The sequence below is a fragment of the Astyanax mexicanus genome, chromosome 25 (genome assembly GCF_023375975.1).
Source record: "Astyanax mexicanus isolate ESR-SI-001 chromosome 25, AstMex3_surface, whole genome shotgun sequence".
Taxonomy (NCBI): domain Eukaryota; kingdom Metazoa; phylum Chordata; class Actinopteri; order Characiformes; family Acestrorhamphidae; genus Astyanax; species Astyanax mexicanus.
The window spans coordinates 6044484-6071733 of NC_064432.1; the positions used below are offsets into that span (position 1 = coordinate 6044484).

Sequence of the window (27250 nt, forward strand, 5' to 3'; positions counted from 1 at the left end):
AAAAAAAAATAATTAATTAAACTGTTGCTTTTATGCTTTATTTTTCAATGTAATATGTAATATAATATGCACAATTGAATCTATTAGTCCAATTCTATTCCTATGTCTAAAGCACAATTTTGTAAACTAGGCTGGTTCTATCCAAATACTTAACACAGTTCACAAAGCCACACATCCAAACCGAAAATGCCTCATTCAGTGGCAGTGAAACATACTTTAAAGGACCAATATGTAACTAATTTTCAGTAGTAAATGATGAACTGCATTTCCCTTCTCTCCTCTCAAGCACCCAAACATCCCTTTCAGTCAGCTTCCTCTTACGGCGTCCACAGTTAATCCTGTTGGATGTGGTTAATGGCTCAAGACTTGCTGTCTTGGTCACAGCTTTATTGGGGATACAAAATTCATAAGGTAAAAGCCATGTTTTTTTCCAATTTATATCTCGGATCATGGTATATAACCTGAGTAAATACAAAAAGCACTTTTTAAATGATGATTTCATTTATTTAAAAAAAAAATATCCAAACCATGAAAAGGTTTTTGCCCCAATAAACTAACTGTAATTAATCACACTTTTTGGAAAAAAGTGTTTGGAGTTTCTCTTAATTTTAGTACCAAAAACAACCAGGCCTGATTACTGCCAGACCTGTAGAATCAAGAAATCACTTAAAAATAGAACCTGTCTGACAAAAAAAAGCCAGACATTATGCCCCGATCTGAAGAATTTCAAAAACAGATTGAACAAAAAAACAGTGTGAAGTTTCAACAATCAGTGATGGTTTGGAGAGACATGTCTGTCATCTGCTGGTGTTGATCCACTGTGTTTTATTATCAAGTCTAAAGTCAGTTCAGTTTTGTTTTCCCGCAAAATCTTACAGCACTTCATGCTTCTTCCCTCTGCTGACAACTTTTATGGAGATGCAGATTTCATTTTCCAGCAGGATTGGCACACTGCCCACACTGCCAAAAGTACCAATTGGTCTTATATAATATTCAAAAAACGCTTAGACATGGAAGCCATTTGAGAAATACAGATTGACACAGGACTTCAGTGAGCTATGGTCTTTTATTATATACTTATATATTAATATTTAAATTGGTCTTATATAATATAATATTATGTAACACAGATTTTTGGGTTTTCCTTGTCTGTAAGTCATAATCATCAACAGTAAAAATACAAAATTAAATGCTTACAATAGATCACTCTGTGTGTAATACAACTACATAAAATATGAATTTCACATTTAGAACCGAATTACTGATATAAAGTAACTTTTCAATGTAAGTAATATATTACAGGAAATTGACAAATCCTGCACCTAACAGCTGGGGTTATGCATAGGGCTCAGCCAGGATCTACTACTCACTCAACTAACAACAATAGCAAAACCACCACAATCTTACTGGCTCGACAAGAATCCAGAAGCACAGCCTATCACTATGTTCATGGTCCATTGCCTCAACTGCCAAGTAACAGACCTACCAAAAAATAACCTATGAACAAACAGAATCCCTCCTTAATCTAAGCTCACTTCCTTTAACTATGGCAATAACACACTTACCTAAGCACAATCACACACAATAAATCACATTATAAGTTGCGTGAGCAGAACACAGCAACCACTACCATCTGATACTGGCTCGACAAGAATCCAGAAGCATAGCGAACTATGTTCATGGTCCGTGCCTCAACTGCCAAGTACTCAGACGTCTACAAAAACTCATGAGACAAATTATTACAAGAGCAGGACCACACCAATCCCCTTCATCCAAACTCTAACACAAACTTCAGTGCAAGCTCTTCTCAGGGGTCATCAGGCAGGCACCTTCCTTCGTCAGTGTTTCGCTGAATTAGGCCCAAATTATTTAAATGTTTTGAGATGCAAGCAAATTAGTAAACACAAACACGTTCACTCCCACACCCAAACCACATCCTAATTATTTCTACAGAAATGAAACTGTAGTTGATGTTAGGTGTTTTTTTTCAATATGTTATTGAAACTGTTATTTTATATTTATTTTTAATCATGTTTACCTATAATCATGTACACTGCTCATACACTATGTTCAGATTAAATCCTTTTACATGAAGTTTCGTTTTTGAGTAATGCAATCTTATAAACAACAGTTCAGTATCAATAACAGAAGAGGGCGCTGCTTACCAGTTTATCCTTTGACCACATACAGTGGCGCTAGACAGTTTGTGAACCCTTTATACTTTTATATATTTCTGCTTATATATATTAATATATAAAACATCATCAGAATTTCACACAAGTCCTAAACGTAGATAAGGACAACCAAATTAAACAAATGAATGAAAAATAACAGATTAAATAGACTATATAAAAGTGAAAAAGGAAGCAAACCAGCCCCAAACCATGATACTACCACCACCATGTTTCAGAGATGGGATAAGGTTTTTATACTGGAATCCAGTGTTTCTCTGAACATAACATTAGTTATGTTCAGTTATTTTAAGATCTATATAAGAGTTAATTCGGGAGTTTTAAAAGTAATTCCAACTCTATATAAGAGTTAATCCAGGAGTTCTAAAAGTTATTTTACCTCTATATAAGATTAAATCCATATGTTTTACAAGTTACTCTAACTCGATTTAAGAGTAAATCCAGGTGTTCTAAAAGTAACATGACTCTACATAAATATTAATCCAGGAGTTCTAAAAATTACTCTAACTCTATAAATGAGTTAATCCAAGAGTTTTATTAGTCCTCTAACTATCTGTGTTAATATAGGAGTTTTAAAAAAAACTCTAACTTGAGTAAATACAGGAGAGCTAAAACTATCTGTGTTAATACAGGAGTTTTAACTATCTGTGTTAATACAGGAGTTTTAAAAAACTCTAACTTGAGTAAATCAGGAGCTCTAAAAGTTACACTTAATCTATAAAAGACTTAATCTAGGATTTCTAAAAGCAAATCTAACCATATAAAAGAGTAAATCCAGGAGCTCTAAAAGTTACTCCATTAGTTTTAAGAGTTCCTCTGTCTATATAAGTGTTAATCCAGGAGTTCTAAAAGTTACTAAAAAGTTTTAAAACTAATTTTATCTATATATGAGTTAATCCAGGAGCTACATTTCAGTAAATGTTTTTCCAGTCCAACACCGCGTTTAACAGGTTACCCTCCGTGGTCCACCCAGAACAACCCACCCACCGCCCAACCTCGCGCGCGCGCGCTTCCAGAGCGCACATGACAGCTCGAGCAGCGTCTCTTTCTTACTTTTCACCAGCGATGGAGCTCCTCCTCCTTATTCTCCATACACGCACACACCTGCGCGCGCCGCAAGATACTCTGCCCGGCAGGTGAGAGGACACCTGTGCGCGTAACCCGAGCAGAAGTGTGAGTTCACCTGTCCGCGCGAGGTAGTAGTTATAGTAGATACTGTCTCCTCGCGCTCGCCCGCTCCGGACGTGCGCAGATGGAGCCTCGCGCGAGCTTCTCTCGGCTGTACAGCGCGTGCTTCCTGGTGGTCACCGTGTGCGCGCTCCACATCTCCGTCATGCTGCTGTTCTACCTGAGGAACCCGGGCAGCGAGAGCGAGCCCGCGCTCCCGCGGCACAGCGCGGACACGAGCCGGAGCATCAGCGCGCTGGGCACGGGCACGAGCACGAGCGGGAACGTCAGCACCTTGGGCACCTTGGGTACTTTGAGCACGAGCATCAGCAACTTAGGCACGAGCACGCCGGTGCCAATACATCATATAGAAGCAACCTCAAAAAAAGCGCTGGAAACATGTCCAGAGACCCCCCCTCACTTAGGTAAGACCCACTGGCCACTTTCTTGGAAACACCTGCTACTATCTTGTGCTCCCAATTATAGGTGGCCACTTTATTAGAAACACCTACTGTAACGTATGCTTCCACTCACTTGTGGCCACTTGGAAACACCTACTTTTATCTTGTGCTTCCACTTAAATATGGCCACTTTATTGGAAACTCCTGCTACCACCTTGTGGTGGCCACTTTTTTTGGAAACACCTACTGTAGCTTGTGTTTTCACTCACAGGTGGCCACTTTATTGGAAACACCTACTACTACCTTGTGCATCCATGTGGTAACACAGTAATAATACTACGGCCAGACTAACGAGAATGTGAACATGCTAATCTAACTCTTAGCATGAAGGGATGTTCGTTCTTCTTTCTTACAGAATGTTCTCAGTTTAAGGAACAGGGGTTAAGTGTGTGTGTGTGTGTGTGTGTGTGTGTGTGTGTGTGTGTGTGTGTTTGGCGACACATTGTCACTTCAGAAACAAGGCCCCCTGAGGCCTAGAATACTTGCTAATTTATCAGCTAGCTAACGGAAACTTGTGAGAAAGAGAGAAAGAGGAAGTGTGAGCTCTTGTAGTTTGCATTCTACCTCACACACACACACACACACATACACACACACACACACACACACACATAAATACGTTTGCTGCTTGGTGTCACAGGCGCCAACATACAAAAAAGTTCATAAGAAACTTGACAACAGTCATACAGTTTCTGCTGTTTAAGTCACACACACACACACACAGATACTTCCTGTCACAGGAAACCACAGTCATATCCCTTAACACACACTCACACACACACACAAACAGATATACTTATGTCACCATTACCTAGAATGTAACACCATCCTAAGCCAATCCTTACTGTAAATATTTAAGTGTGTGTGTGTGTGTGTGTGTGTGCACGTGTGTGTGTGTGTGTGTGGTATAGCTGAATAGCCTTAAGTGGTTTTCTCACATTCTCTGTAACTACATCAATGAAGCTGTTGTATTGTATGACCTTCTCTTATCTTGTACCCACTAACACTGGCCTTTTTATCAGAAACACCTAGTCTTCAAAAAGCTGTACAACAGAAATGTCCTTTCAAACAAAGGTAAAGAATAAATAAGCTTAGAAAAATGATGAGCATGACATTGGCATTTCAAAAAGTATCAAAATCTGCTTTTTAGAACGTAACAGGGACAGAATGTCCCTGTCAAAAAGTGGTGAGGACAGAAATGTCCATGTCAAAAAGTGGTGAGGACAAAAATGTGCATGTTAAAAAGTGATGCAGTGTAAAATGTACACATCTAAAATTAGTGGGGACAAATTGTTAGTCAGTAAATGGTGGGGACAAAAACGTGCATGTCAAAAAGTGGTGGAGACACTTTTCCACATTTCAGGAAAGGGTGAGACAAAAATGGGCTTTTTAGAAATTGGGAACAACACTTTGCATTTCAGAAAGTGGTGGGGGACAATATCTCAAAACTATTGTGAGGCCAAATTAACATTGCAAAAAGTAGTAGGACAAAAATTGCGGTGTAAAATGTGCATGTATAAACTTGGTGGGAACAAAATTTGCGTGTCAATAAGGGTTGGGGACAAAAATGTGCATGTCAAAAAGAGGTACGGTCTAAAATGTGCATGTCTAAACTTGGTGGGGACAAAATGTTTATGAAAGTAAATAGTGTGGACTAAAATGTTCCTGTCAAAGTGGTGGGGACACAAAGTGGCATATCAAAAAGTATTGGGACAAAATGTGTATGTCAGAGAGTAGTGGGGAACAAATGTGTGTTAATAAGTGGTGGGGACAAAATGTTTATGGCAGTAAATAATGTGGAGAAAAAGTGTGCATGTCAAAAAGAGGTAGGGACAGAAATGTGCGTGTTAATAAGTGCCGGAGGCAAACTTTGCATGATAATAAGTGTTGAGAACAAAAATGTGCATGTTAATAAGCTTTAGGGACAGAAATGTGTATGTTCAAAAGTGTTGGGGACAGAAGTGTGCATGTTTACAAGTGTTAGGGACAAAATGTGCATGTTAATAAGCGTTGAGGACAAAATTGTGCATGTCCAAAAGTGTTGGGAACAGAAATGTGCATGTTAATAAGCGTTGTGGACAAAAAAATGTGTGTTTATAAGTGGTGGGGACAAAATGTTTATGGCAGTAAATAATGTGGAGAAAAAGTGTGCATGTCAAAAAGAGGAAGGGACAAAAATGTGCGTGTTTATAAGTGTTGGGGACAGAAAATGTGCATGTTTATAAGTGTTGGGGACAGAAATGTGCGTGTTAATAAGTGTTGTGGACAAAAATGTGCATGTTTATACATGTTAGGGACAAAAATGTGCAAGTCCAAAAGTGTTGGGAACAAAAATGTGCATGTTAATAAGCGTTGGAGACAGAAATGTGCATGTTAATAAGAGCTGGGGCCAAAATGTGCATGTTTATACGTGTTAGGGACAAAAATGTGCATGTTAATAAGCGCTGGGGACAGAAATGTGCATGTTAATAAGGGTTGGGGACACAAATGTGCAGTTTTAAAGCTTCTGGTTATAGGAAGCCCCATTTAAAAAAGTGGAGTGGACAAAACAAACAAAAAACTAAAAAATTAGGCATCTTAAAAAGTGGTGGGGACAAAAAGTTTCTACATTTAATAAAAGATTAATTGTGTTTAATCTCATCATTTTCTTTGCAGTGGGTCCGTTAAGAGTGGAGTTCTCCGACTCTGTGAATTTAGACGAGATACGGCAGGACCCGCGTCTGTCTGAGGGCGGGAGATACACCCCGCGTGAGTGCGTGTCCCCCCACAAGGTGGCGCTCATCATCCCGTACAGACACAGAGAGAACCACCTGAAGTACTGGCTGTACTACCTTCACCCAATACTGCAGAGACAGCAGCTCGATTACGGGGTTTACGTCATCCAGCAGGTAACAACACTCCTTATAACTTCAGTCTGAGTGGGCGGGGCTTATCTGCTGTAGGATAGTTTTGACAATTGTGAAAAAACAGTTTTTTTTTGCAGTTCTTTTGACAATTGCTTTCAAAAGTCATTTGTTTCAATAAATAAAACAAAAATTCCCATAAGCAAATACTCATTATATGACTTATTTTATGCAAAAATGAAGATCACTTTGTCTAAAAATATAATGCAAATCAAGATAATGTAAAGAAATTAAGTAAATTATTTAAAATCTTTACATTATCTTGATTTGCATTTTATTTTCAAGACAAAGTCATCTTTATTTTTGCATAAAATATATGTTAAATTATCAGTATTTTCTGTATTATTTCTTTAAATAGGCAGAATTGTGTAAACATTATTATTTGTTAGGCAAAGTAAGCCATATTATTTGTCAATGTTACTTATTTAAACTCTTTTCTTTTACTTTAAACAACCAAAATTATCTAGATTATATTTTTAAAATGGGCAGAATATTCTGTTTTATTGCATAAAGAAGGTAGCAAAACTATTATTTCCTGAGACAGGCAAAATCATCTGTTTTATTCCTTCAAATAGGCAGAATTATATGTTTTGTTTTGTTGGCATCCGATGGGTAAAATCATTTATAAAATGTATATTTTATATATATAATATATATTTAAAAAATGTAATTTTAGTTTTATTTATTGAAACAAAAGGAAAATTTATGACAACAGGCATAATTATCTGTATTGTTGCTTCAAACAGGAAAATTATTTTACTTTTATATAAATATATAAATATATATAAATATTAGAGATTAATTTGTATTGTTATATATTATAGTGCAGTAGTTTTACTTTTTGAATTCCTCTCTCCTGTCCACTTTTCTGTTTTTTTTTCACCATGACACTTAATATTTTAAAACGTGGAGCTTTGGCCTTATATGGAGACACTGCTCATATATTATCTAGTGGTCACATGACAGGGATCCCAGTCAAAGGTTTCTACAGCCAGTCCAGACAGAAACAATAAAAATTCTAACCGAATTTTATGTATTTAAGTAAGGAGAATAGATACGTTTCGTTTAAATATATATATATAAATATATATTTATATATAAGTTAGGTCCAACTAATCCCAAATAGCTTAAAGAAATTCAAACACACACATCAAACATCAAAAACTTCAGGTCTCAGCAGGTCAAACTGAGCTGTGAAAGCATAATGGAAACCTGTATTTCATGCGTGTTTATATTTGCACTTTGCATAGTGTGTGTGTACACACTATCCATCAAACACACACACACACTGTTACGTTCCCACTACTTAATAGGCCATGGTCTAGGGGTGTAGAGCGGAACCAGTAACATTATTAAGATATGGATCGCTTAAGGTGGAACTTGAAACTGGTTTCTAAGGAGTGAATTGACTGGAGAGCAGGCAGCTTAAAGCAGAACAAGTAATTAGATTTATTAAGGCTTTTCTTTACTTTATAGTTATGCAGCAACAAACAGGGGAAACATCAGAGACAGACATGATTTGGATTAACCTCACCTCAGAAAGAGAAGATGAACGGTACCAAAGAAAAGAACAGAACAAAACAAAAATCACACTAAGCAAAACAAAACCTGTCTAGTTACACTAGTCTAATAAAACAAAAAATACATATGTTGGTACCCGCCCTTTTAATCTAATGTGTTTATACAATGAATTACCTACGTGGTGGAATGTAGGTGCGCTCACAGTCTAACCTGTTCTCAATCTGAGGGGGAGAAAGATATAAAATTCAGGACTGAACCAAAACAGAGCTTTTGAATAAAGCACTACTTCAGTAACACAGAGAAGCAAGATCTTGACTAGTTTCTGACAAAAGCAATAAAACAGAGTGCAACCACAATAAAAACGGAGCGTGCAAACGAGTGGTCAGTATGTGAGCCGGCAGGCTCCCGCGCAGCTCCTTCACGCAGCTTTTATACTGGAAGCCCCGCCTCAGTCTCCACTCAATTGGTTAGCCGGCAGCATGCTCAATGATGATTGACAGGATGTGCAACCTATAGAGAGAGAGACAGGGAGAGAGGGAGAGAGAGAGAGCGAGCAAGCGTGCAAGAGAGAAAGAGAGAGACGAACATGCAGACACGTAACACACACACACACATCTGTGTACAGTGTAATTAAAGCACCCTTCTGGTTTACGTGGCTTTTTCTTAAAAGAGCCGCAACACAATGGAAACAGTGTTGCAACCGCTTCAGAATAAACCGGGTTTTATCAGGGAAGTGTGTTTAAACACTCAGCTCTGTTTATCTTTCCTTTGTAGTGGAGAAAAGAACACAGGCAGGAAAAGGCTTAAAAGAAAAATAATTAACCGTTTAACCCTTTATTTATAATCCACAATAAAAGAATGTATTAAACATTTATATATATTTTTTTAATCTATAATTGTATCTATACTTTTGTTTATTATTAGATAAATCCATTTAAAGGTCAATTTATAAACTAAACTAACTAGCAGCTTTATAACTCTCATCACTTGTGATGCAACAGCACCAGGAGGGTGAAGACTAGCACATGCCTCCTCCGATACATGTGAAGTCAGACTCCGCCTCTTTTTAAACTGCTGCTGATGCTGTAGCATTGCCGAGTAGCATCACAACACAGCACACTCGGAGGAAAGCGCAGCGACCGACTCGATTCTGATACGTGAGCTCACAGACGCAGCCTTGTGCTGATCGACATCACCCTTGGAGTGATGTGAGTAGAAAGCCCCATCTACCCACACAGAGAGAGCAAGGCCAATTGTGCTCTCTCAGGGCTCTGGCAGCTGATGGCAAGCTGCATGAATGGGATTCAAATCAGCGATCTCTAGTGACATCTAGTGTCGACGCTTTAGACCACTGGACCACTTAGTGCCCCTGTTGTCAGAAAGTTGAGACGAAAATATTAGTGCACTACCTGGTTTACTCGTGGTCTTCCTGTGGCGGTCCTGATGAGAGCCAGTTTCATCATTTGAGGATACTTTCAAATTCTTTTTAAATGTTTCAGATTGACTGACCTTCACTTCTTAAATAATTTTTTTCTTTCTATAGTTGAGTAGTTCTTGCTATTATGTAGTTGAACTCAAATATTCACTATTCACTGTATACCACCAACTGTACCTCTTCACAACTTTACAACTGATGCTTACAAAAATTAACATCAAACTCAAGTAATTAACTCTTGATGAGTTCAGCACAGCTGTTAACTAAAAGGCGAACATTCCAGGGTACTCTACTTCATAAATCTGACTGATAAAATCCAGCCAAGATGCCAAAAATCTACTTTTTTGTTACTAAATAAATAATTTTAATATGTTATTCATCATAATTTGGACGACTTTAGTATTAATGTACGATGCAAAACATTTAAAAATAATAATAAAAAATATATATATTGTGTGTCCACTTTTGCCTGGTACTGTATAAGAAAAAAAAAAATAATAATAAAAGTGTATAGAAGCAAAGTTTGTACACTCTCTCTTGGAGTGCTTTGTGAAAACAGTTATAATATAAATTTTACTACCCCAAACCTTGCTAGTATTTTCCCATAGCAATACATTATAGGACATCAGCTTTATTGCAGTATATTGTTTTCATTCTCAGGTTTAAAGCTGGCGTAAACTAACCAAACAGTAAGATATGGTTAAAGCTGAGGTCAGTAGAGCTGCAGTGACTGCGTGAAATTTCTAAACAGAAGTTTCAACACAAGCCTTAATAAAGAGAAAGAAAGTCACAGCGGGTGGATTGCGAAGGCCGTCTGATTTGCTGCCAAAAGGCACTTTCACAATAGAAGAATGTGTAAACTGTTTCTGCTTTATTCCCCATCCCCCCGGTTCCTATGACTAAAAATGTTTCTGAATACTATTCCCCATGCCTAAACACAAGAAGGGTGAAGACTAACACATGCCTCCTCCGATACATGTGAAGTCAGACTCCGCCTCTTTTCCAGCTGCTCCTGACGCAGCATTGTAGAATCACAGTGTGCTCGGATCTGATACAACAGCTCACAGATGCAGCCTTGTGCTGATCAACATTACCCTAGGAGTGATGAGAGGAAAGAGCGTCATCTACCCACCCACAAAGAGCAAGGCCAATTGTGCTCTCTCAGGGCTCCGGTAGCCGATGGCAAGCTGCAAGACGGGGATTCGAACCAGCGATCTTCTGATCATAGTGTCAGCACTTTAAACCCTTAAACCACTCGCTTTATACTTTTCTTTAATTGAAATTTAAAGAGGTTATTTTTGCACCTTGTGTAATATAAATGCTGTTTGTAAAGTTAAAGCTATTTAAAAAAAAACTAAATTAGATTTTGTTTTTATATTTGTGTTAATAGATATTTTTATTGTGCTCGTACAAAAATATAAATATATATAAATAAATAAAAAAGAAACAGTAGTTTGTATGTTTGATTTCGAACTAAATAAAACTGATTTCTGTTTCTAGGAACTAAAATGAAATTATAAAACGTAAAAAAAACCCTGAGAATTTCCCATATATTTGAAGAGTATTGGGATTTAAAAATAGCCAAAAACAAAGAATCCAAATAATTCTTAAGGCTCTATCTTACATCCTGCACAAGTTGCATAATTAATGCTCCTTGTTATCTTACACCCCGTCAATAGTCTATTTTTATGCCTTGCGCCTGCACCGCTAAAATAGCGTCGAAGCTTAGGAATAAATCTACACTGATGGGTGTGGTGGTCTGGAAGTGAGGTGTGTTCATGGTAAACATCTGGCGTGTTTCTATCTTGGCAGTGGAAAATACAGGTGCGCCACTGACTGATTAAAACCCTGACAACAGTCAACAGTCAGCCGCCCAATCCTATCTTAGTGTTGTGGACGCTGACCCAGCTTGGACATCATCAGTAAACAGAATTAAGAATAAAATAACGTTGCTGTTCCCAGAAGAACAAGATATTAACCTGCACAGATATAAAAAAAATTACAAAACCAAGTAAAAAAGTTGAAATTGAATGAATTGTAAGACTTCATGGTCAAAAAGGTGAAGATCACAGTTTCCAGAATGCACAGTCTATCTAAGTCTCAGAGTTTTCCATTTAAAGCTTTATTGGAAGTTCCAGGAAACAAGCAATAAAACTCACCTCCTGAACTTTGTTCTGGTTCTTGCAAATTAAAAGCTGAGGTGTAGTCAAATTAGGCCTTTTACTGCAATTAAACAATCAGTTCATTGTTCAATATACGGACATGACCTTCATTTTGTCTATAAGGAAAAACTTAAAAAAAAAAAAAAAGGAACGAGAATGAGCCTGTTTGTCAACATCATTTATTTATGTTTATTTTTTTATTTATTAGTTTATAAATTTTAGTTTATTCCAATTGCAATGTATTTAAAAGGATGTCATTCTCTGGAGCCCAACTGCTGACACAAGTATTTAAATCTGCATTTGTATATTTAAATTAAATGGACTTTTATTTATATAAACTTAAAATATTTAATGGCGTAATTTACAGTAGCATAGTTTGCTTTTATATAACATTGTTTTTTGCAAAGACTGCTCTGGATTTTTAACTTAAAACTTAAAAATAAAGAGTTTCTTTAATTTTACTAAATTGAAAACCTCAATGAAAAGTAAAATGGATGATCACAAGCCATCAAACCAAGCTGAACTGCTTGAATTTTTGCACCAGGAGTGCAGGCTTAAAGTTATCCAAAAGCAGTGTGTAAGACTGGTGGAGGAGGACATGATGCCAAGATGCATGATTAAAAACTGTGATTAAAAACCAGGGTTATTCCACCAAAAATTGATTTCTGTTGTATAAATATACATATCTTAGATGTTTCTGTTCAATATTAGATCTTAAAGCTCATTTCCACCTGGCTGTTTTTGGTCTTTTCTGTTGGGTATTTAGGCCAGTAAGCAGTATGGAGATAATAGGGGTCTGAGGGTATGATAAGTGTTCATGTCTGGGTTTTTTCCTGCTTGTCCAGTTCATGAACAATAGCTAAAAATGAGAGTGTAGTGTTACGATTGTAAGGTTTGGGATAAAGGACGTAACCTGATACCTGATACAACTACTGCTAAAAAGAAGAATTCAATTTGGTAATATGAGTTGCAAACAATTTAAAATGTCAGGTTAGAGTTGCTAGGCTGGTTAAAGTCAGTACAGTTCAACTATATTGAGTAAATCGAAATGTAATTAAAGTGCACTTAAAGAGTAGACATGAAGTACACAAAAGTAAACATGAATATAATATACAGGGGTTGGGCAATGAAACTGAAACACCTGTCATTTTAGTGTGGGAGGTTTCATGGAAGCATCTGTGACCAAGACGGCAAGTCTTTGTGTTGTATCAAGAGCCACGGTATCCAGGGTAATGTTAGCATACCACCAAGAAGGCTGAACCACATCCAACAGGATTAACTGTGGACGCTGTAAGAGGAAGCTGTCTGAAAAGGATTCTCAGGTGCTAACCTGGATTGTATCTTACTCTGCCTCTGTCTCACTCTACCTCTCCCTACCTCGTTTAATCTCACTCTACTTCAACTGTCTCACTCTACCTCGCCGTACCTTGTTTAATCTCACTCTACCTCACTCTACTTCAACTGTCTCACTCTTCCTCAATGTACCTGATTTTATCTCACTCTACCTTTCTGTATCTGACTCTACCTCACTCTTACTTCGCCTCTGTCTCACTCTACCTCGCCCTCCCTTGTTTAGGCTCACTCTACCTCACTCTACTTTACTCTCTCTCACTCTACCTCGCCCTACCTCGTTTAGGCTCACTCTACCTCACTTCATTTCAATCATACCACCAAGAAGGACCAACCACATTCGACAGGATTAACTGTGGACGCTGTAAAAGGAAGCCGTCTGAAAGGGATGTTCGGGTGCTAACCCCGATTGTATCTTACTTTGCCTCTGTCTCACTCTACCTCGCCCTACCTCATTTAATCTCACTCTACCTCACTCGACTTCAACTGTCTCACTCTACCTCACTCGACTTCAACTGTCTCACTCTACCTCGCCCTACCTCGTTTAATCTCACTCTACCTCACTCTACTTCAACTGTCTTACTTTGTCACTCTGGTTCACTCTACTTTACTGCACCTCACTCTCTCCCTTTACCTTTCCTCTACCTTCTCTGTACCTTACTTTTTTACTCCTACGTCGCTCTACCTTTCCTCTACCTTATTCTACACTGCTCAACCACACTCCATGTCTTTTAATGTCTTTAAAACATCCAAGTGCTCAGTGTTCTGTAAGTACTGACCATACTCGCCATACTCCATAGGTTTGCCGTTTATCACAGTAACAATCTAATAGCATCTAATAGCTTTCCCCAACCCTAAGTAAACCAGTTCTTGCGTGTGTGTGTGTGTGTTTGTGAGAGAGAGAGAGAGAGAGAGAGAGAGAGAGAGCAGGTGTTTTTTTCAAGTAATGCCTGAAGGACTCTCGGTCTTCTTCATGTGTGCAGAAGGAAAATGAGCATGCAAAGAACAGTCTAGCTGTGGCTGGGGCTTTCAGAGATGTAGTTTGCTCTTAGGTGTCACATAAAGGGCAGAAAGTGCCATTGGGTAGATTGGTTTCCATTGGTTTCCATTGGTTTTGTACATACAAAAGTATGTACAGGTAGAGGTGGGTATTATTCAGACAACAGGGCAAAGATAGCACCTAGACAGTTGTGACACCTGGGATCTGTAGTGCATAATTTATAAGTTAGCATGCAATAAATAAACTGATATGTAAGAGCTGAAAGTAACATTAGGCTCAACTACTGCTAACTACTGTTAGCTGCATTAGCCTTGTAGCTCTAGTGTAGAACTAAAGAAGCATTACCTTCCTGGTTTGTGAGGAAAATATGTAAATACAGTGCATTTTTGGTCAGAGTTTCGCTTTAAGGTGCTTGTGGTTGCCAGCGAAACCTGAACACGTGCAATGCCAGGATAGTGGAGCGTGTCCTTCTGAATGCTTTGTGTTACGAAACAATAGAGATGTTCTTTTGAGGAAGGTCAAAGGATCTGGTTCATGTCTATAGTATCTTATCTATCCTTGGAGACAAGTAAGAAAAAAAGAAAATGTCCCAGTCACACCTACCACTGTAAAGAAGAAGCTGCGGAACAATCTGAAAGGGAATCAGATGTAGGGCAGGGTGGGGCAAAAGGTCATCATCATAGTTTGTTAACAAACCAGTTGCCATGGTGCTAGATGTATTTCTAAACCATGGCAATAGCATTAGACTTGCTTCTATCACCTCTGGAATATAATCTGAACTAAGCCGAACTGCTTGAAATTGTGCACCAGGAGTAAAGCAGCATAAAGTTATCCAAAAGCAGTGTGTAAGACTGGTGGAGGAGAACATGCCAAGATGCATTAAAACTGTGATTAAAAACCACCAGGGTTATTCCACCAAAAATTGATTTCTGAACTCTTAAAACTACTTTATGAATATGAACTTGAGATCTGAAAGCTCTGCATATCTTTTGCTATTTTAGCCATTTCTCATTTTCTGCAAATAAATGCTCTAAATGACAATCTTTTTATTTGGAATTTGGGAGAAATGTTGTCCGTAGTTTATAAAATAAAACAGCAATGATCTTTTTACTCAAACATAAACCTATAAATAGCAAAATCAGAGAAACTCTTTTAGAAACTGAAGCAGTCTCTTAATTTTTTCCAGAGCTGTAATAAAAGCAAGCTTGTTAATACTCTGATTAGCATGGCGCCGACTGCATAACTAAACACTTTGGAGTCTGACGCTGACTAAATGTGGTTCTATACTATTTGTTGGTTTTGTGGCGATGCAAATGTGAGGTAAATACACTTTGCATGTGAGTAAAACACACAGGCTGGCCATTTTATATGGCATTCTACTGAAATACAGTATACAATGATTAACCACCAGCTTGTTTCAACACCCTTTATCCTTCTTTTTTAGTACAAGTGGATCAGACACAAAATAGAATATCATTGAAAAGTTACTTCATTTCAGTCATTTAATTCAAAATGTGAAACGTGTATATTAAATAGATGTATTACACACAGTGTAAACCATTTTAAGCGTTTATTTCTTTTATTGTCGAGGATTATGGTTTAGAGCCAATGAAAACCCAAAAATCAGTGTCTCAGAAAATTAGAATATTATAGTGTATAAGACCATTTGGTACTTTTGGCAGCGTGGGCAGTGTGCCAAGTCCTGCTGGAAAATGAAATGCACTGTTGGTCCACTGTGTTACATCAAGTCCAAAGTCAGTGCAGTGAACCTCATTCTTCCATCTGCTGACAATTTTTATGGAGATGCAGATTTCATTTTCCAGCAGGACTTGGCACACTGCCCACACTGCCAAAAGTACCATTTTCTGAGAAAATTAATCTTGCTCTCATTTGACCAAAGGATATGGTTCCAGTAATCCATGTCCTTTGTTGACATGTCTTCAGCAAACTGCTTGCAGGCTTTCTTGGTTACAGACTTCAGAAGAGGCTTTATTCTGGGGTGACAGCAATTTCAGAAGAGGCTTTATTCTGGGGTGACAGCAATCCAGACCAATTTGATGTAGTGGGCAGCGTATGGCCTGAGCACTGACAGGCTGACTTCCCACCTCTTTAATGTCTGCAGCAATGGTGACATCACTACTGCGCCTATCTTTTAAAGACTTCACATGCACTCAGCTTCTTTGGACGACCAACGCGAGGTCTGTTCTGAGTGGACCCTGCTCATTTAAAACGCTGGATGATCTTGGTCACTGTGCTGCAGCTCAGTTTCAGGGTGTAGCACATCAATTCGTCTTTCAAGGTCCTCAGAGAGTTCTTTGCCATGAGGTGCCATGTTAGAACTTTCAGTGACGAGTGTGAGAGCTGTACTACAAAACTGAACACACCTGCTCCCTACGCACACCTGAGACCTAGTAACATTAACGAGTCACATGACATTTTGGAGGGAAAATGACAAGCAGTGCTCAGTTTGGACATTTAGGGGTGTAGTAGTCATTCATTGTGTCAAAGTGTCATTTTGTCAGCGCTATCCCATAAAAAGGTATACTTAAATATCTGCAGAAAAGTGAGGGGTGTACTCACTTTTGTGATACACTGTGTATATATATATTTTTTGTACAACCAACAGTCAATGTTAACAAAGCTGCACAAAAGGCCTCAAGGCCAGTCCTCCCATTCGCCAGCAGGTGCATATTTAGACAGTGTAAAAAAACAAAAGGCATGCATTGTTGGACTAACACAATGCCCTGTCTGGGCATTGAATACACCCCACCAGTGTAAACATATCAGGCTCTCTTTAGTACCCTATCCTTAAATCAGAATAACGTTCTGAGTAAGTGTTCAGTGTGCATTCGTTTTATCAGTTTATGCAAAACATCATGGATTGAGGTAAACCTGTAGCCCTGGAGGCATGGATTTCTATGGTAGCACTGCGGTTGTAATGCTTCAAGCTATACAACTGGCTCAGAACATCTCCAAAACATCACGCAGGTCTTGTAGGGTGTTCACAGTATGCAGTCGAGAGTACCTACTAAAAAAAAAAAATACTCCAAAGAAGAACAACCTTTAAACCGGAGACAGACTAGAATGATACTCATGGAGGTCCCACATGCAAATTACAGGACTTGCATGCTAACATCTTGGTGCCAGAGACCACATAACATATTTAAAGATTCATATAAGACAAAATGGTGATCCCTTTCAGACGGCTTCCTCTTACAGCGTCCACAGTTAATCCTGTTGGATGTGGTTGGCCTTCTTGGTGGTATGATTGAAATGAAGTGAGGTAGAGTGAGCCTAAACGAGGTAGAGTGAGACAGAGTGAAATAGAGTGAGGTAGAGTGAGATTAAATGAGGTAGGGCGAGGTAGAGTGAGACAGAGTGAATTAGAGTGAGGTAGAGTGAGATTAAATGAGGTAGGGCGACGTAGAGTGTGAAAACAGGTTTTGAGTGGCAGTTGATTTCACAAAAGTGGGCTTAATCAATCAACCAAACAATCAATCAATCAACCTTTATTTTGACTCAAATGTACATTGAGGGCAACCCTCATTTTCAATGTAGCCGAGCATTTACAAACACAGGGATTGACATGACAGAGAAAATAATAGCTAAATTTAATAATTTTAACATAACAGTAAATAAAATATAAAAATAGATAAAAAATAAAAATAGAATTTGAATAAAATAGAAAAAATAAAATTAGTGATTATAATAAAGTATGGTTTAATGGTTAAAAAATTAGGATCAAAAGAATAAGACTAATACGACAAAAATGAGTTAAATTAGCTAAAACTAACTTTTACATAATACAAAAAAATATACAAATAAATAAATGAACAAAAAAAATAAAACAAAGGCACTGATAAAAATAAATAAAAATGATAAAAATAATATTAATAATAATAATTTGAATTAGAAAATTAAAATAAATTAAAAAGCAATAATATAAAACTATAAAAAAATAATAATAGTAAAATAAGGAAAATATGGAAATAAAAAAAACTAAAAGAAGAACTAAAATAAAAAATCGAAGTTACCATAGGCACCATCTATTTATCTATTTGCATAACCTCACTCACCTCATACTACAGTACATCAGTGTGTAGTCTCTGGTAGCCCCTCATACATGGAAAGAGTTCTAGGGTCCTATTGTCACGATCTGTAGTGCACCAGTCAATTGCGTATCGCGCAGCTTAATTTAGGGCGTGTGTCTTTGGAATCATGAAAAATATAAAAAATATGCCTTACACAGCTCGAAACACACAAAATGCTTAAACTAATTCTCTTTTAACAAGAAATAATCAGTAGAAATAATCAGTGTGCCAGGTGTTATTCCCTTTTAAGAGTCGGGTGAGCTCTGACTTTGTCGCATTGGTGTCTTAACAGTGCAACGCTTTTGTGCGTCTCAGCAGATACAGTGATACGGTGGATCCTGAGGGAACAGCAGTGTTATATTATTCTTTATTCTGTTTATTGTTGAGTTAAAAGTCTAGTTTGTGTTGTGCAGCGCGTCCGTGTGTGTGTTTGTTTAGTGTACGCCCGCTGGGCGCACCTGTAGGAACTCTGGACTCTGATAATTGACTGTTGACTGTTGTCAAGGTTTTAATCAGTCAGTGGCGCATTTACTCCTAAACTCCATTTATTTAGGACATGGGTTAGCAAAGGTGCTCAGACAGGTGGAAGCAATAACATTTTAAAATATCAACTTAATTTTCTTACTTTGTATTGTTAATATAATGAAAAGATTTAATCGGCTGCCCCTGTGGTTTGGACGCAGTAGAACAACAGGTTTAGTGGTTCATGGCAGTTCTGCATTTGTGTGTGCAGTCATGTCATGAAACTTTAGGCCCCGGGCTAGAGTAAATATGTGATAACCTTTGATAACATGTCACAGTAAATGTAAAGCAATATTTCTTTCTGACACAGTGTGCCCACATCTGACTCGCTGCCAACCAGACGACATTCCACATTTTAGTCTTTAGAGAATCATTAGTAGCCAAATTACAGAGGCAATGACCAATACCACAAATTCAAACATATAAATTGATGTTGTTCATGGACTAATATGTTCTGTGTATAGTAGTCTGTTTTGATGTTTATAGAATAATATCTCCTATTCTAGTGTATAGAAGTGTTTATTTTGATGTTTCTAGAATAATAAATCTTATTCTAGTGTATAGGAGTGTTTAGTCAGATGATTCTGAACGATTATCTCCTATTCTAGTGCATATGAGTCTTAGTATTAGAGTGTTTATGGTCTAATATATTTTATTATATGTTTAAGGTTGTTCATAGATAGATTTTGTAATTGTATAGGGGTGTTTATTAGAGTGCTTATAGAATAATATCTCCTATTCTGGTGTATATGAGTGTTTATTGAGGGTGTATATTGGTAATATGTCCTGTTTTAGTGTACATGAGTGTTTATTAGGGTGTTATGCACTAATGTTTTCTATTGTAGTGTGTAAGTGTTTAGTGTTTTAGTGTTTGCAGTGTTTATTGAGGTGTTTGTGCACTTATGTCCTATTTTGGTGTATATGAGTGTTTAGTGAGGGTAGGTATGGACTAATATCTCCTATTTTGGTGTATAGGAGTGTTTATTGAGGGTATTTATTGACTAATATCTCTTATTTTAGTGTTTTAGATTTTGCAGTGTTTATTGAGGTGTTTTTGTGCTTATGTCCTATTTTAGTGTATGAGTGTCTATTGAGGGTATATATGGACTAATATCTCCTATTTTGGTGTATAGGAGTGTTTATTAGGGCGTTATGGTCTAATATCTTCTATTGTAGTGTATACATGTTTAGTGTTTGGGGTGTTTATTGAGGTGTTTGTGCACTTATATGTCATATTTTGGTGTATAGGAGTGTTTAATGAGGGTATGTATGGACTAATATCTCCTATTTTGGTTTATAGGAATGTTCATTGAGGGTATTTATTGACTAATATCTCTTATTTTAGTGTTTGGGGTGTTTATTGAGGTGTTATATGTCCTATTTTCGTGTCTATTTAGGGGAATATATGGACTAATATCTCCTATATTGTGTTTATTAGGGTGTTATGGTCTAATATCTTCTGTTGTAGTGTATACATGTTTAGTGTTTTAGTGTTTGGAGTGTTTATTGAGGTGTTTGTGCACTATTATGTCCTATTTTAGTGTATATGAGTGTTTAGTGAGGGTATGTATGGACTAATATCTCCTATTTTGATGTATAGGAGTGTTTATTGAGGGTATTTATGGACTAATATCTCTTATTTTAGTGTTTTAGTGTTTGGAGTGTTTATTGAGGTGTTTGTGATTGTATATGTCCTATTTCGGTGTATATGAGTGTCTATTGAGGGTATGTATGGACTTATATCTCCTGTTTTGGTGTATAGGAGTGTTTATTAGGGTGTTATGGTCTAATATCTTCTTTTTAGTGTATACATGTTTAGTGTTTGGGGTGTTTATTGAGGTGTTTGTGCACGTATGTCCTATTTTGGTGTATAGGAGTGTTTAATGAGGGTAGGTATGGACTAATATCTCTTATTTTAGTGTTTAGGGTGTTTATTGAGGTGTTTGTGCACTTCTATGTCCTATTTTAGTGTATAGGAGTGTTCAGTGAGGGTATGTATGGACTAATATCTCCTATTTTGGTGTATAGGAGTATTTAATGAGGGTTTTTATGTATTAATGTCTCTTATTTAAGTGTTTTAGTGTTTGGGGTGTTTATTGAGGTGTTTGTGCACTTCTATGTCCTATTTTAGTGTATATGAGTATTTTTTGAGAGTATTTATGGACTAATATCTTCAATTGAATGAGTGTTTAATAAGAGTTGGAAATCTTGTTTGCCAGAAATATGACTGCTGTGTGTGTGTGTGTGTGTGTGTGTAGGACGGTGAGGACACATTTAACCGTGCTAAGCTGTTAAATGTGGGTTATGCTGAGGCTCTTAAGGAGTACGACTACAACTGCTTTGTCTTCAGCGACGTTGACCTCGTCCCCGTGGATGATCGAAACATCTATCGCTGCTTCGACCAGCCGCGTCACCTGGCAGTGTCCATGGACAAGTTCGGCTTCAGGTAAGAAAAAGATCATTTGCTATCTTCCAACCTGATGCCGGATTGACTTTTACCACAGACTACCAAATCTACTTTCCTACCATATTGCCAGATTTATATTTCTGTAAAATTGCCAGATTTACTTTCCCACCAAATTGCCAGATCTACTTTCATACTACTTTCTAACCAATTGCCAGATTTAGTTTTCTGTCAAATTGCCAGGTCTACTTCACACCGCTTTCAAACCAATTACCAGATGGGCAATTCTACTTTCCCACCAGATCTACTTTCCCACCAGATCTACTTTTACAACAGATCTACTTTCCCACCAGATCTACTTTTACAACAGATCTACTTTCCCACCAGATCTACTTTTACACCAGATCTACTTTTACAACAGATCTACTTTCCCACCAGATCTACTTTCCCACCAGATCTACTTTCCCACCAGATCTACTTTGCCACCAGATCTACTTTCCCACCAGATCTACTTTTACAACAGATCTACCGGTACTTTCCCACCAGATCTACTTTCCCACCAGATCTACTTTTACACCAGATCTACTTTTACAACAGATCTACTTTCCCACCAGATCTACTTTTACAACAGATCTACTTTCCCACCAGATCTACTTTTACAACAGATCTACTTTTACAACAGATCTACTTTCCCACCAGATCTACTTTCCCACCAGATCTACTTTCCCACCAGATCTACTTTGCCACCAGATCTACTTTCCCACCAGATCTACTTTTACAACAGATCTACCGGTACTTTCCCACCAGATCTACTTTCCCACCAGATCTACTTTTACACCAGATCTACTTTTACAACAGATCTACTTTCCCACCAGATCTACTTTTACACCAGATCTACTTTCCCACCAGATTTACTTTTACAACAGATCTACTTTCCCACCAGATCTACTTTTACACCAGATCTACTTTTCCGCCAGATCTACTTTTACACCAGATCTACTTTCCCGCCAGATCTACTTTTACACCAGATCTACTTTTCCGCCAGATCTACTTTCCCGCCAAATCTACTTTTACACCAGATCTACTTTCCCACCAGATCTCCTTTTACACCAGATCTATTTTCCTGCCAGATCTACTTTTACACCAGATCTACTTTTACACCAGATCTACTTTCCCACCAAATCTACTTTTACACCATATCTACTTTCCCACCAGATTGCCAGATCAGCTTCAGTTCCAAATTGCCAGATCTACTTTTTTTCCCACCACAATAACAGATCAACTTTTTTATTAAACTACTAGCTCTTCTTTCCATTCAATCCTCTTGATATATTTTCTTACCAAATTGCCAGATCAGCTTAAGTTACAAATGGTCAGATCTACTTTCTTTCTCTTTTTTTGATATATTTTGTCACCAAAATAGTCAGATCTACTTTCCCATCACATTCCCAGATCAGCCTTTTCATTAAACTGCTACTTCTACTTTCCTGTTAAACTCCCACATAATCCTTCCTCACCAAAATTAACACATCAATTTCACTTTAAATAGCCAGATCTACTTTCTCGTCAAAATTGCCAGATCGACTTCACTTACAATTTGTCAGATCAACATTCCTGCTGGCTCTACTTTCCCAGCGTATTTGCCCTGACTTGTGCAATAAGCTCCTGCATTCCATGAAACTGCTGGAAGACTGACAGCTACTCTATGAGTGAAAAAAAATCACCTCACCCAAAATATAGATTCACAGACACACATACACTCCATAAGAGCCTCAGACACAAAGACCTCTGTACAACTGAATGTTTAATTTATTTTTGGGATATTTAGTTTGTTTAATAGTTCTCTAACATGCCTACACCAAATCCTAGACAAATCACAACATTCTCTGTGACAAGCAGATGGCCAGATGCCATTCCTGTGCATGTCTCAGCAAGTAACTCTGTGTTTATGTGTGGTGAACCCGTGTGAACGCAGGTTACCTTACAACCAGTATTTTGGCGGCGTCTCTGCGATGAGCAAAGAGCAGTTCCTGAAAATCAACGGCTTCCCCAACAACTACTGGGGCTGGGGCGGAGAGGACGACGACATCTACAACAGGTCAGGAAAAACGTAGCATGCTAACTATGCTAACTCGTGAACGGTGTATTCAATATCTGCATAGTTTCCCTCATTCTCCAGAACTCAGTCCATCAGTTAAAAACAAGTTTGGTGTTTGAAATCTGCCTCTTTAGTTTGACACTGCAGCTAGTAGGCTAATGTATCTAATCACCCAATTAGCATGGTGCTAATTCTGTGCCCAATTTATCACTAAATAACCGTCTGGTTAGCATTGCGCCAGTGGCATCATGCCTATTTCATCTGTGAATAAAAGTCAGAATCCTGGTTATTATGGTAATATGGTAACTCTTCTACGGTACAGTTGTTTTGACTGTAACGACTCTTCTTGTTGCAGACTGACATATAGGGGGATGAGTGTGTCTCGGCCTGATGGAGTTATTGGACGATGCAAGATGATTCAGCACAACAGGGACAAAATGAATGAGCCAAATCCTCAGAGGTAAATATAGTAAAGGTCTCAGATCAAATTAGCTGGAGTTTAGAACCAATTACAGCTCAAGGAGGAACAAATTATATGTTGTTTAGGGAGGTCTCAGACCAAAAAAGGTGGAGATTGGTACCAAACACACTCTGTGGATGGGTTTAGAACAAAAGAAATAGAGAATAGGACACATCACAGCCAGGGGAAGGCTTTACAACAAAGAAGCTTGAGATTAGGACCAATTACAGTCAGAGGAGATATCTCAGAACAGACAAGATGGAGTTTAGAACCAATTACAACAAATAAGATGTAGATTAGGACCAAATTACAGTTTGTGGGAGGTCTTTATACAGAGAAAATCAGGACCAATCCCTCTCAGGTGGAGGTCTCAGATAAAGACAACATGGGGATTAGGACCAATCACAGTCAAGGAGGGAGGTCCTACAACAAATTGTTCAGCCAGTAGGGGGTCTTAGAACAAGTGAGGTGTAGATTATGACCAATTACAGTTTGAGTAATGTCTCAGAACAAACACTAAGGTTCAATTACAGCCAGTAGGGGATCTTGGAACAAATAAAGTGTAGATTTGGACCAATCCCAGTCAGGTGAATGCCTAAAATTAAAACACCATGAGGAAAAGGACCAATTACAGCCTAGGAGGAAGGATTAGGACCAGTCACAGTGAGTGGTAAGTCTCAGAACAAACACTGACACCAATAACACTAAGGACAAGATCACCAACCAAAGAAGGTGGGGATTAGAACCAATCACAGTTAGAGGGAGTTCTCAGAACAAACACTGACACCAATAAAACTAAAGACAAGGTCACCAACCAAAGAAGGTGGAGATTGGGACCAATCACAGTTAGAGGGAGGTCTCAGAACAAACACTGACACCAATAAAACTAAAGACAGGGTCACCAACCAAAGAATGTGGGGATTAGGACCAATCACAGTTAGAGGGAGGTCTCAGAATAGAAAAGGTAAAGATTGGAACCAATCACACTCTGAGGGAGGTCTCGGATCAGCGATTAGGACCACATTGTGCATTGTAAGTGGTTGAATAATTGGCTTTCAAGTATTCCACCAGTTACTCATGGCTGCACATGGTCTTATGCCAAGAACCCTCTCTTACAGTTTGTTTCCTTTGCATAGGTTCGACAGAATCGCGCGAACGAGACAAACCATTAACACAGATGGAATCAACACACTGACCTATACCGTGGTGAAAACTGAGAAGGACAAGCTGTTCACCAAAATCATTGTGGATATTGGCAAGCCTTGATACTCTGGTGCCTTCAGACCTGGCCTTAATCTGTTTGGCCGCTTTAAGCGTCGTCAGCGGATTGACCGTCTAGCAGTATATTTATAGGTTTACAATGGACCCTTTTCTGGCCGTGCTTTGATACTGACTGACTCACAGCTGGATCCCAAAGGATGCTCAAAAGCAATCAAAATAATATATGAGATATTAAAAAAAACTGAAATGTACTTGAATGTCCATGAAGGAGAACAATACCTAAGATGGTCCCACTGGAAACAGTACAAAACGTTGTACAGGGTGGCAGTTCAGAGACATTCACTAACCAAAGCCAAGCAGATCCAGGCCTGGGGATACACGGCACTACACAGCAGGGGATTATGACTTGAAAATGTAATGTTCCTAGCGTGCATGCTAAAAACATTAGCATTTGCAGCTTGGGAATAAAGTGCTGCCTTACAAAGCGAGACAAAAAAGGGGTAAAAACAAAACAGTGCTGGCATACATGTTGATAATATATTAGCATGTTCTAGCTAGTAATATGGTGTTGGGCAGGGTGGAACAGTGCTAGCATACATGCTAATAGCTAAAAGTTGGGCTTAGCTACTAACATAGCCACTGTCACTGTAGCCAAGCGACTGCTCATTTTTTAACGGGAGAGTTGGTGTACACATTAGAGACAAGCCATATCATATCATGACTGTTATTTTGTGAACCTGTTACTATGAAGGGGATATCAATGGAAAGATGTTAGCTTACATGCTAAAAACATTAGCACAGTCTGCTTAGGAAGCTAAAGTAACCAAAGATGTGACTAAAACAAAAAGCAAGACAGCATATAAAGCTGTACTGTAGCGCCATCTTTTCCCTTTCCCGTAGGGCTTATCTCTCCTGGCTAAGTAGGTGGTTGGAAGGTCTATCAATCCGCCAAATTCTTCGTCTTTTCAAACGGCAATTTGGTCTGAACAGTTACTTTTAAAATGGTAAATATCGTCTGTTTTGTTGGTGTTGGCTGGATTGTGTTGGGAGAGCCAACACTTTACAGTGCATTGACCTTTGAGAGATACTCAGATCTCAGGACTCACGATGTGAAACTTTATACTGGAGATGATGTACATAATTCCTGAAAGGTACAAGTGGAACTGAATAACACAGTGGAGAGTTCCACTTAAGAGTTCATTGAGATTGAGTAAACAGATTAAGCCGCAAGTACCGGCTTATAAGGCGCACTATTAATAAATGTCTATTTTCAGGTCTTTTTTTTATCTACAAGGCGCACCTGATTATAAGGTGCATTATGTGAAACTAGTAAGAAACAAGGGTGTCACCACGTTTTCCTTTCAATTTAGCAGGTCTCGCCGCTGGGTGGAGCATTAGCATTAGCCTCTAACCGATATTAGCTAGCGGTTCGTCCCACGTAGCTTGTTCTAACACGGTAAATGTCCAGACTACAGTCCGATATACTCACCCCTGAACCGGTAAAGAACTTTCGCATAGTGTGGTTAGCGGTTAATGCTAATGCTTCCCCTACCATTTTTAAGCCTTTTTAAGATTTGACCAGAGGGAGGAGTCAGCTAAAATCAGGGAGTTTTGTGCCCGTTTAAGTTGCACCCATTGCTGACACAGCTTTCCTAGTCCATGAAGAAAAGTATTTCCAATTGCATAGGTCATTCTGGAGCAGATAATCTTATCTATCTAAACTTATTTGGCAACATGCCTAATTCCAGGCATTGGCTAGAGGGGTTTCAAGCCTCTCAGCATTCCAGACCGGTGGATCTATGTTTTGCAATCAAATCCTCAAAGCAATGTTTCAAAATCTAGTAAAAAAAAAATTCTGGACAGTGTAGATAGTTACTTCAACAAAAGCAGAATAATCTCTTGTTTTTTTTAGTACACTTGATTTCAGAACCAGAAAAAAAATGAATGGTGTCCTAATACTTCTGTCCATATTGTGTACTTGAAGTCTCAGGGAGCAGTCTACTCTATGCAATAAAAGTCTATGCACACTGGGCGATCCAGCTTAAAATAACATTAAATGTGTTTTATTATATTAAATCTATTGAATTGTTTGTTTATTTGTGCTCTATAATGGTATAGCGCTGCTTGTTTTGTCTGTTATCAGTTGTGTCATAAGTGCCTTAAACTAGTGAGTCTATGTGTCTTCTTTTTTCCAATTTTCTCCCCAATTTACTCAGCTGATTACCCAAACCACTCATTAGGACTCTCCCTATCACTAGTGATG

At 38.2% G+C, this 27250-nt stretch overlaps 1 protein-coding gene across 1 annotated transcript; it reads left to right on the forward strand.

Annotated features, from left to right (window-relative positions):
- Window positions 1–3246: 3246 nt before the first annotated feature.
- On the forward strand, window positions 3247–27063 carry b4galt1 (UDP-Gal:betaGlcNAc beta 1,4- galactosyltransferase, polypeptide 1). The gene is made up of 6 exons (XM_022681701.2): window positions 3247–3784; window positions 6476–6708; window positions 21063–21250; window positions 23184–23306; window positions 23662–23766; window positions 24903–27063. Exons 1-6 carry the CDS (start codon window positions 3445–3447, stop codon window positions 25030–25032), a joined length of 1119 nt encoding a protein of 372 aa, XP_022537422.2. The 5' UTR covers window positions 3247–3444; the 3' UTR covers window positions 25033–27063.
- Window positions 27064–27250: the final 187 nt, after the last annotated feature.

What these genes read in the sequence shown, in the direction of transcription:
- b4galt1 (XM_022681701.2), top strand. Translation starts at nt 3,445, where the DNA reads ATGGAGCCTCGCGCGAGCTTCTCTCGGCTGTACAGCGCGTGCTTCCTG. An exon ending in AGAGACCCCCCCTCACTTAG is followed by an intron (nt 3,785 to 6,475) that starts GTAAGACCCACT and finishes TTTTCTTTGCAG; the next exon opens with TGGGTCCGTTAAGAGTGGAG. An exon ending in GACGACGACATCTACAACAG is followed by an intron (nt 23,307 to 23,661) that starts GTCAGGAAAAAC and finishes TTCTTGTTGCAG; the next exon opens with ACTGACATATAGGGGGATGA.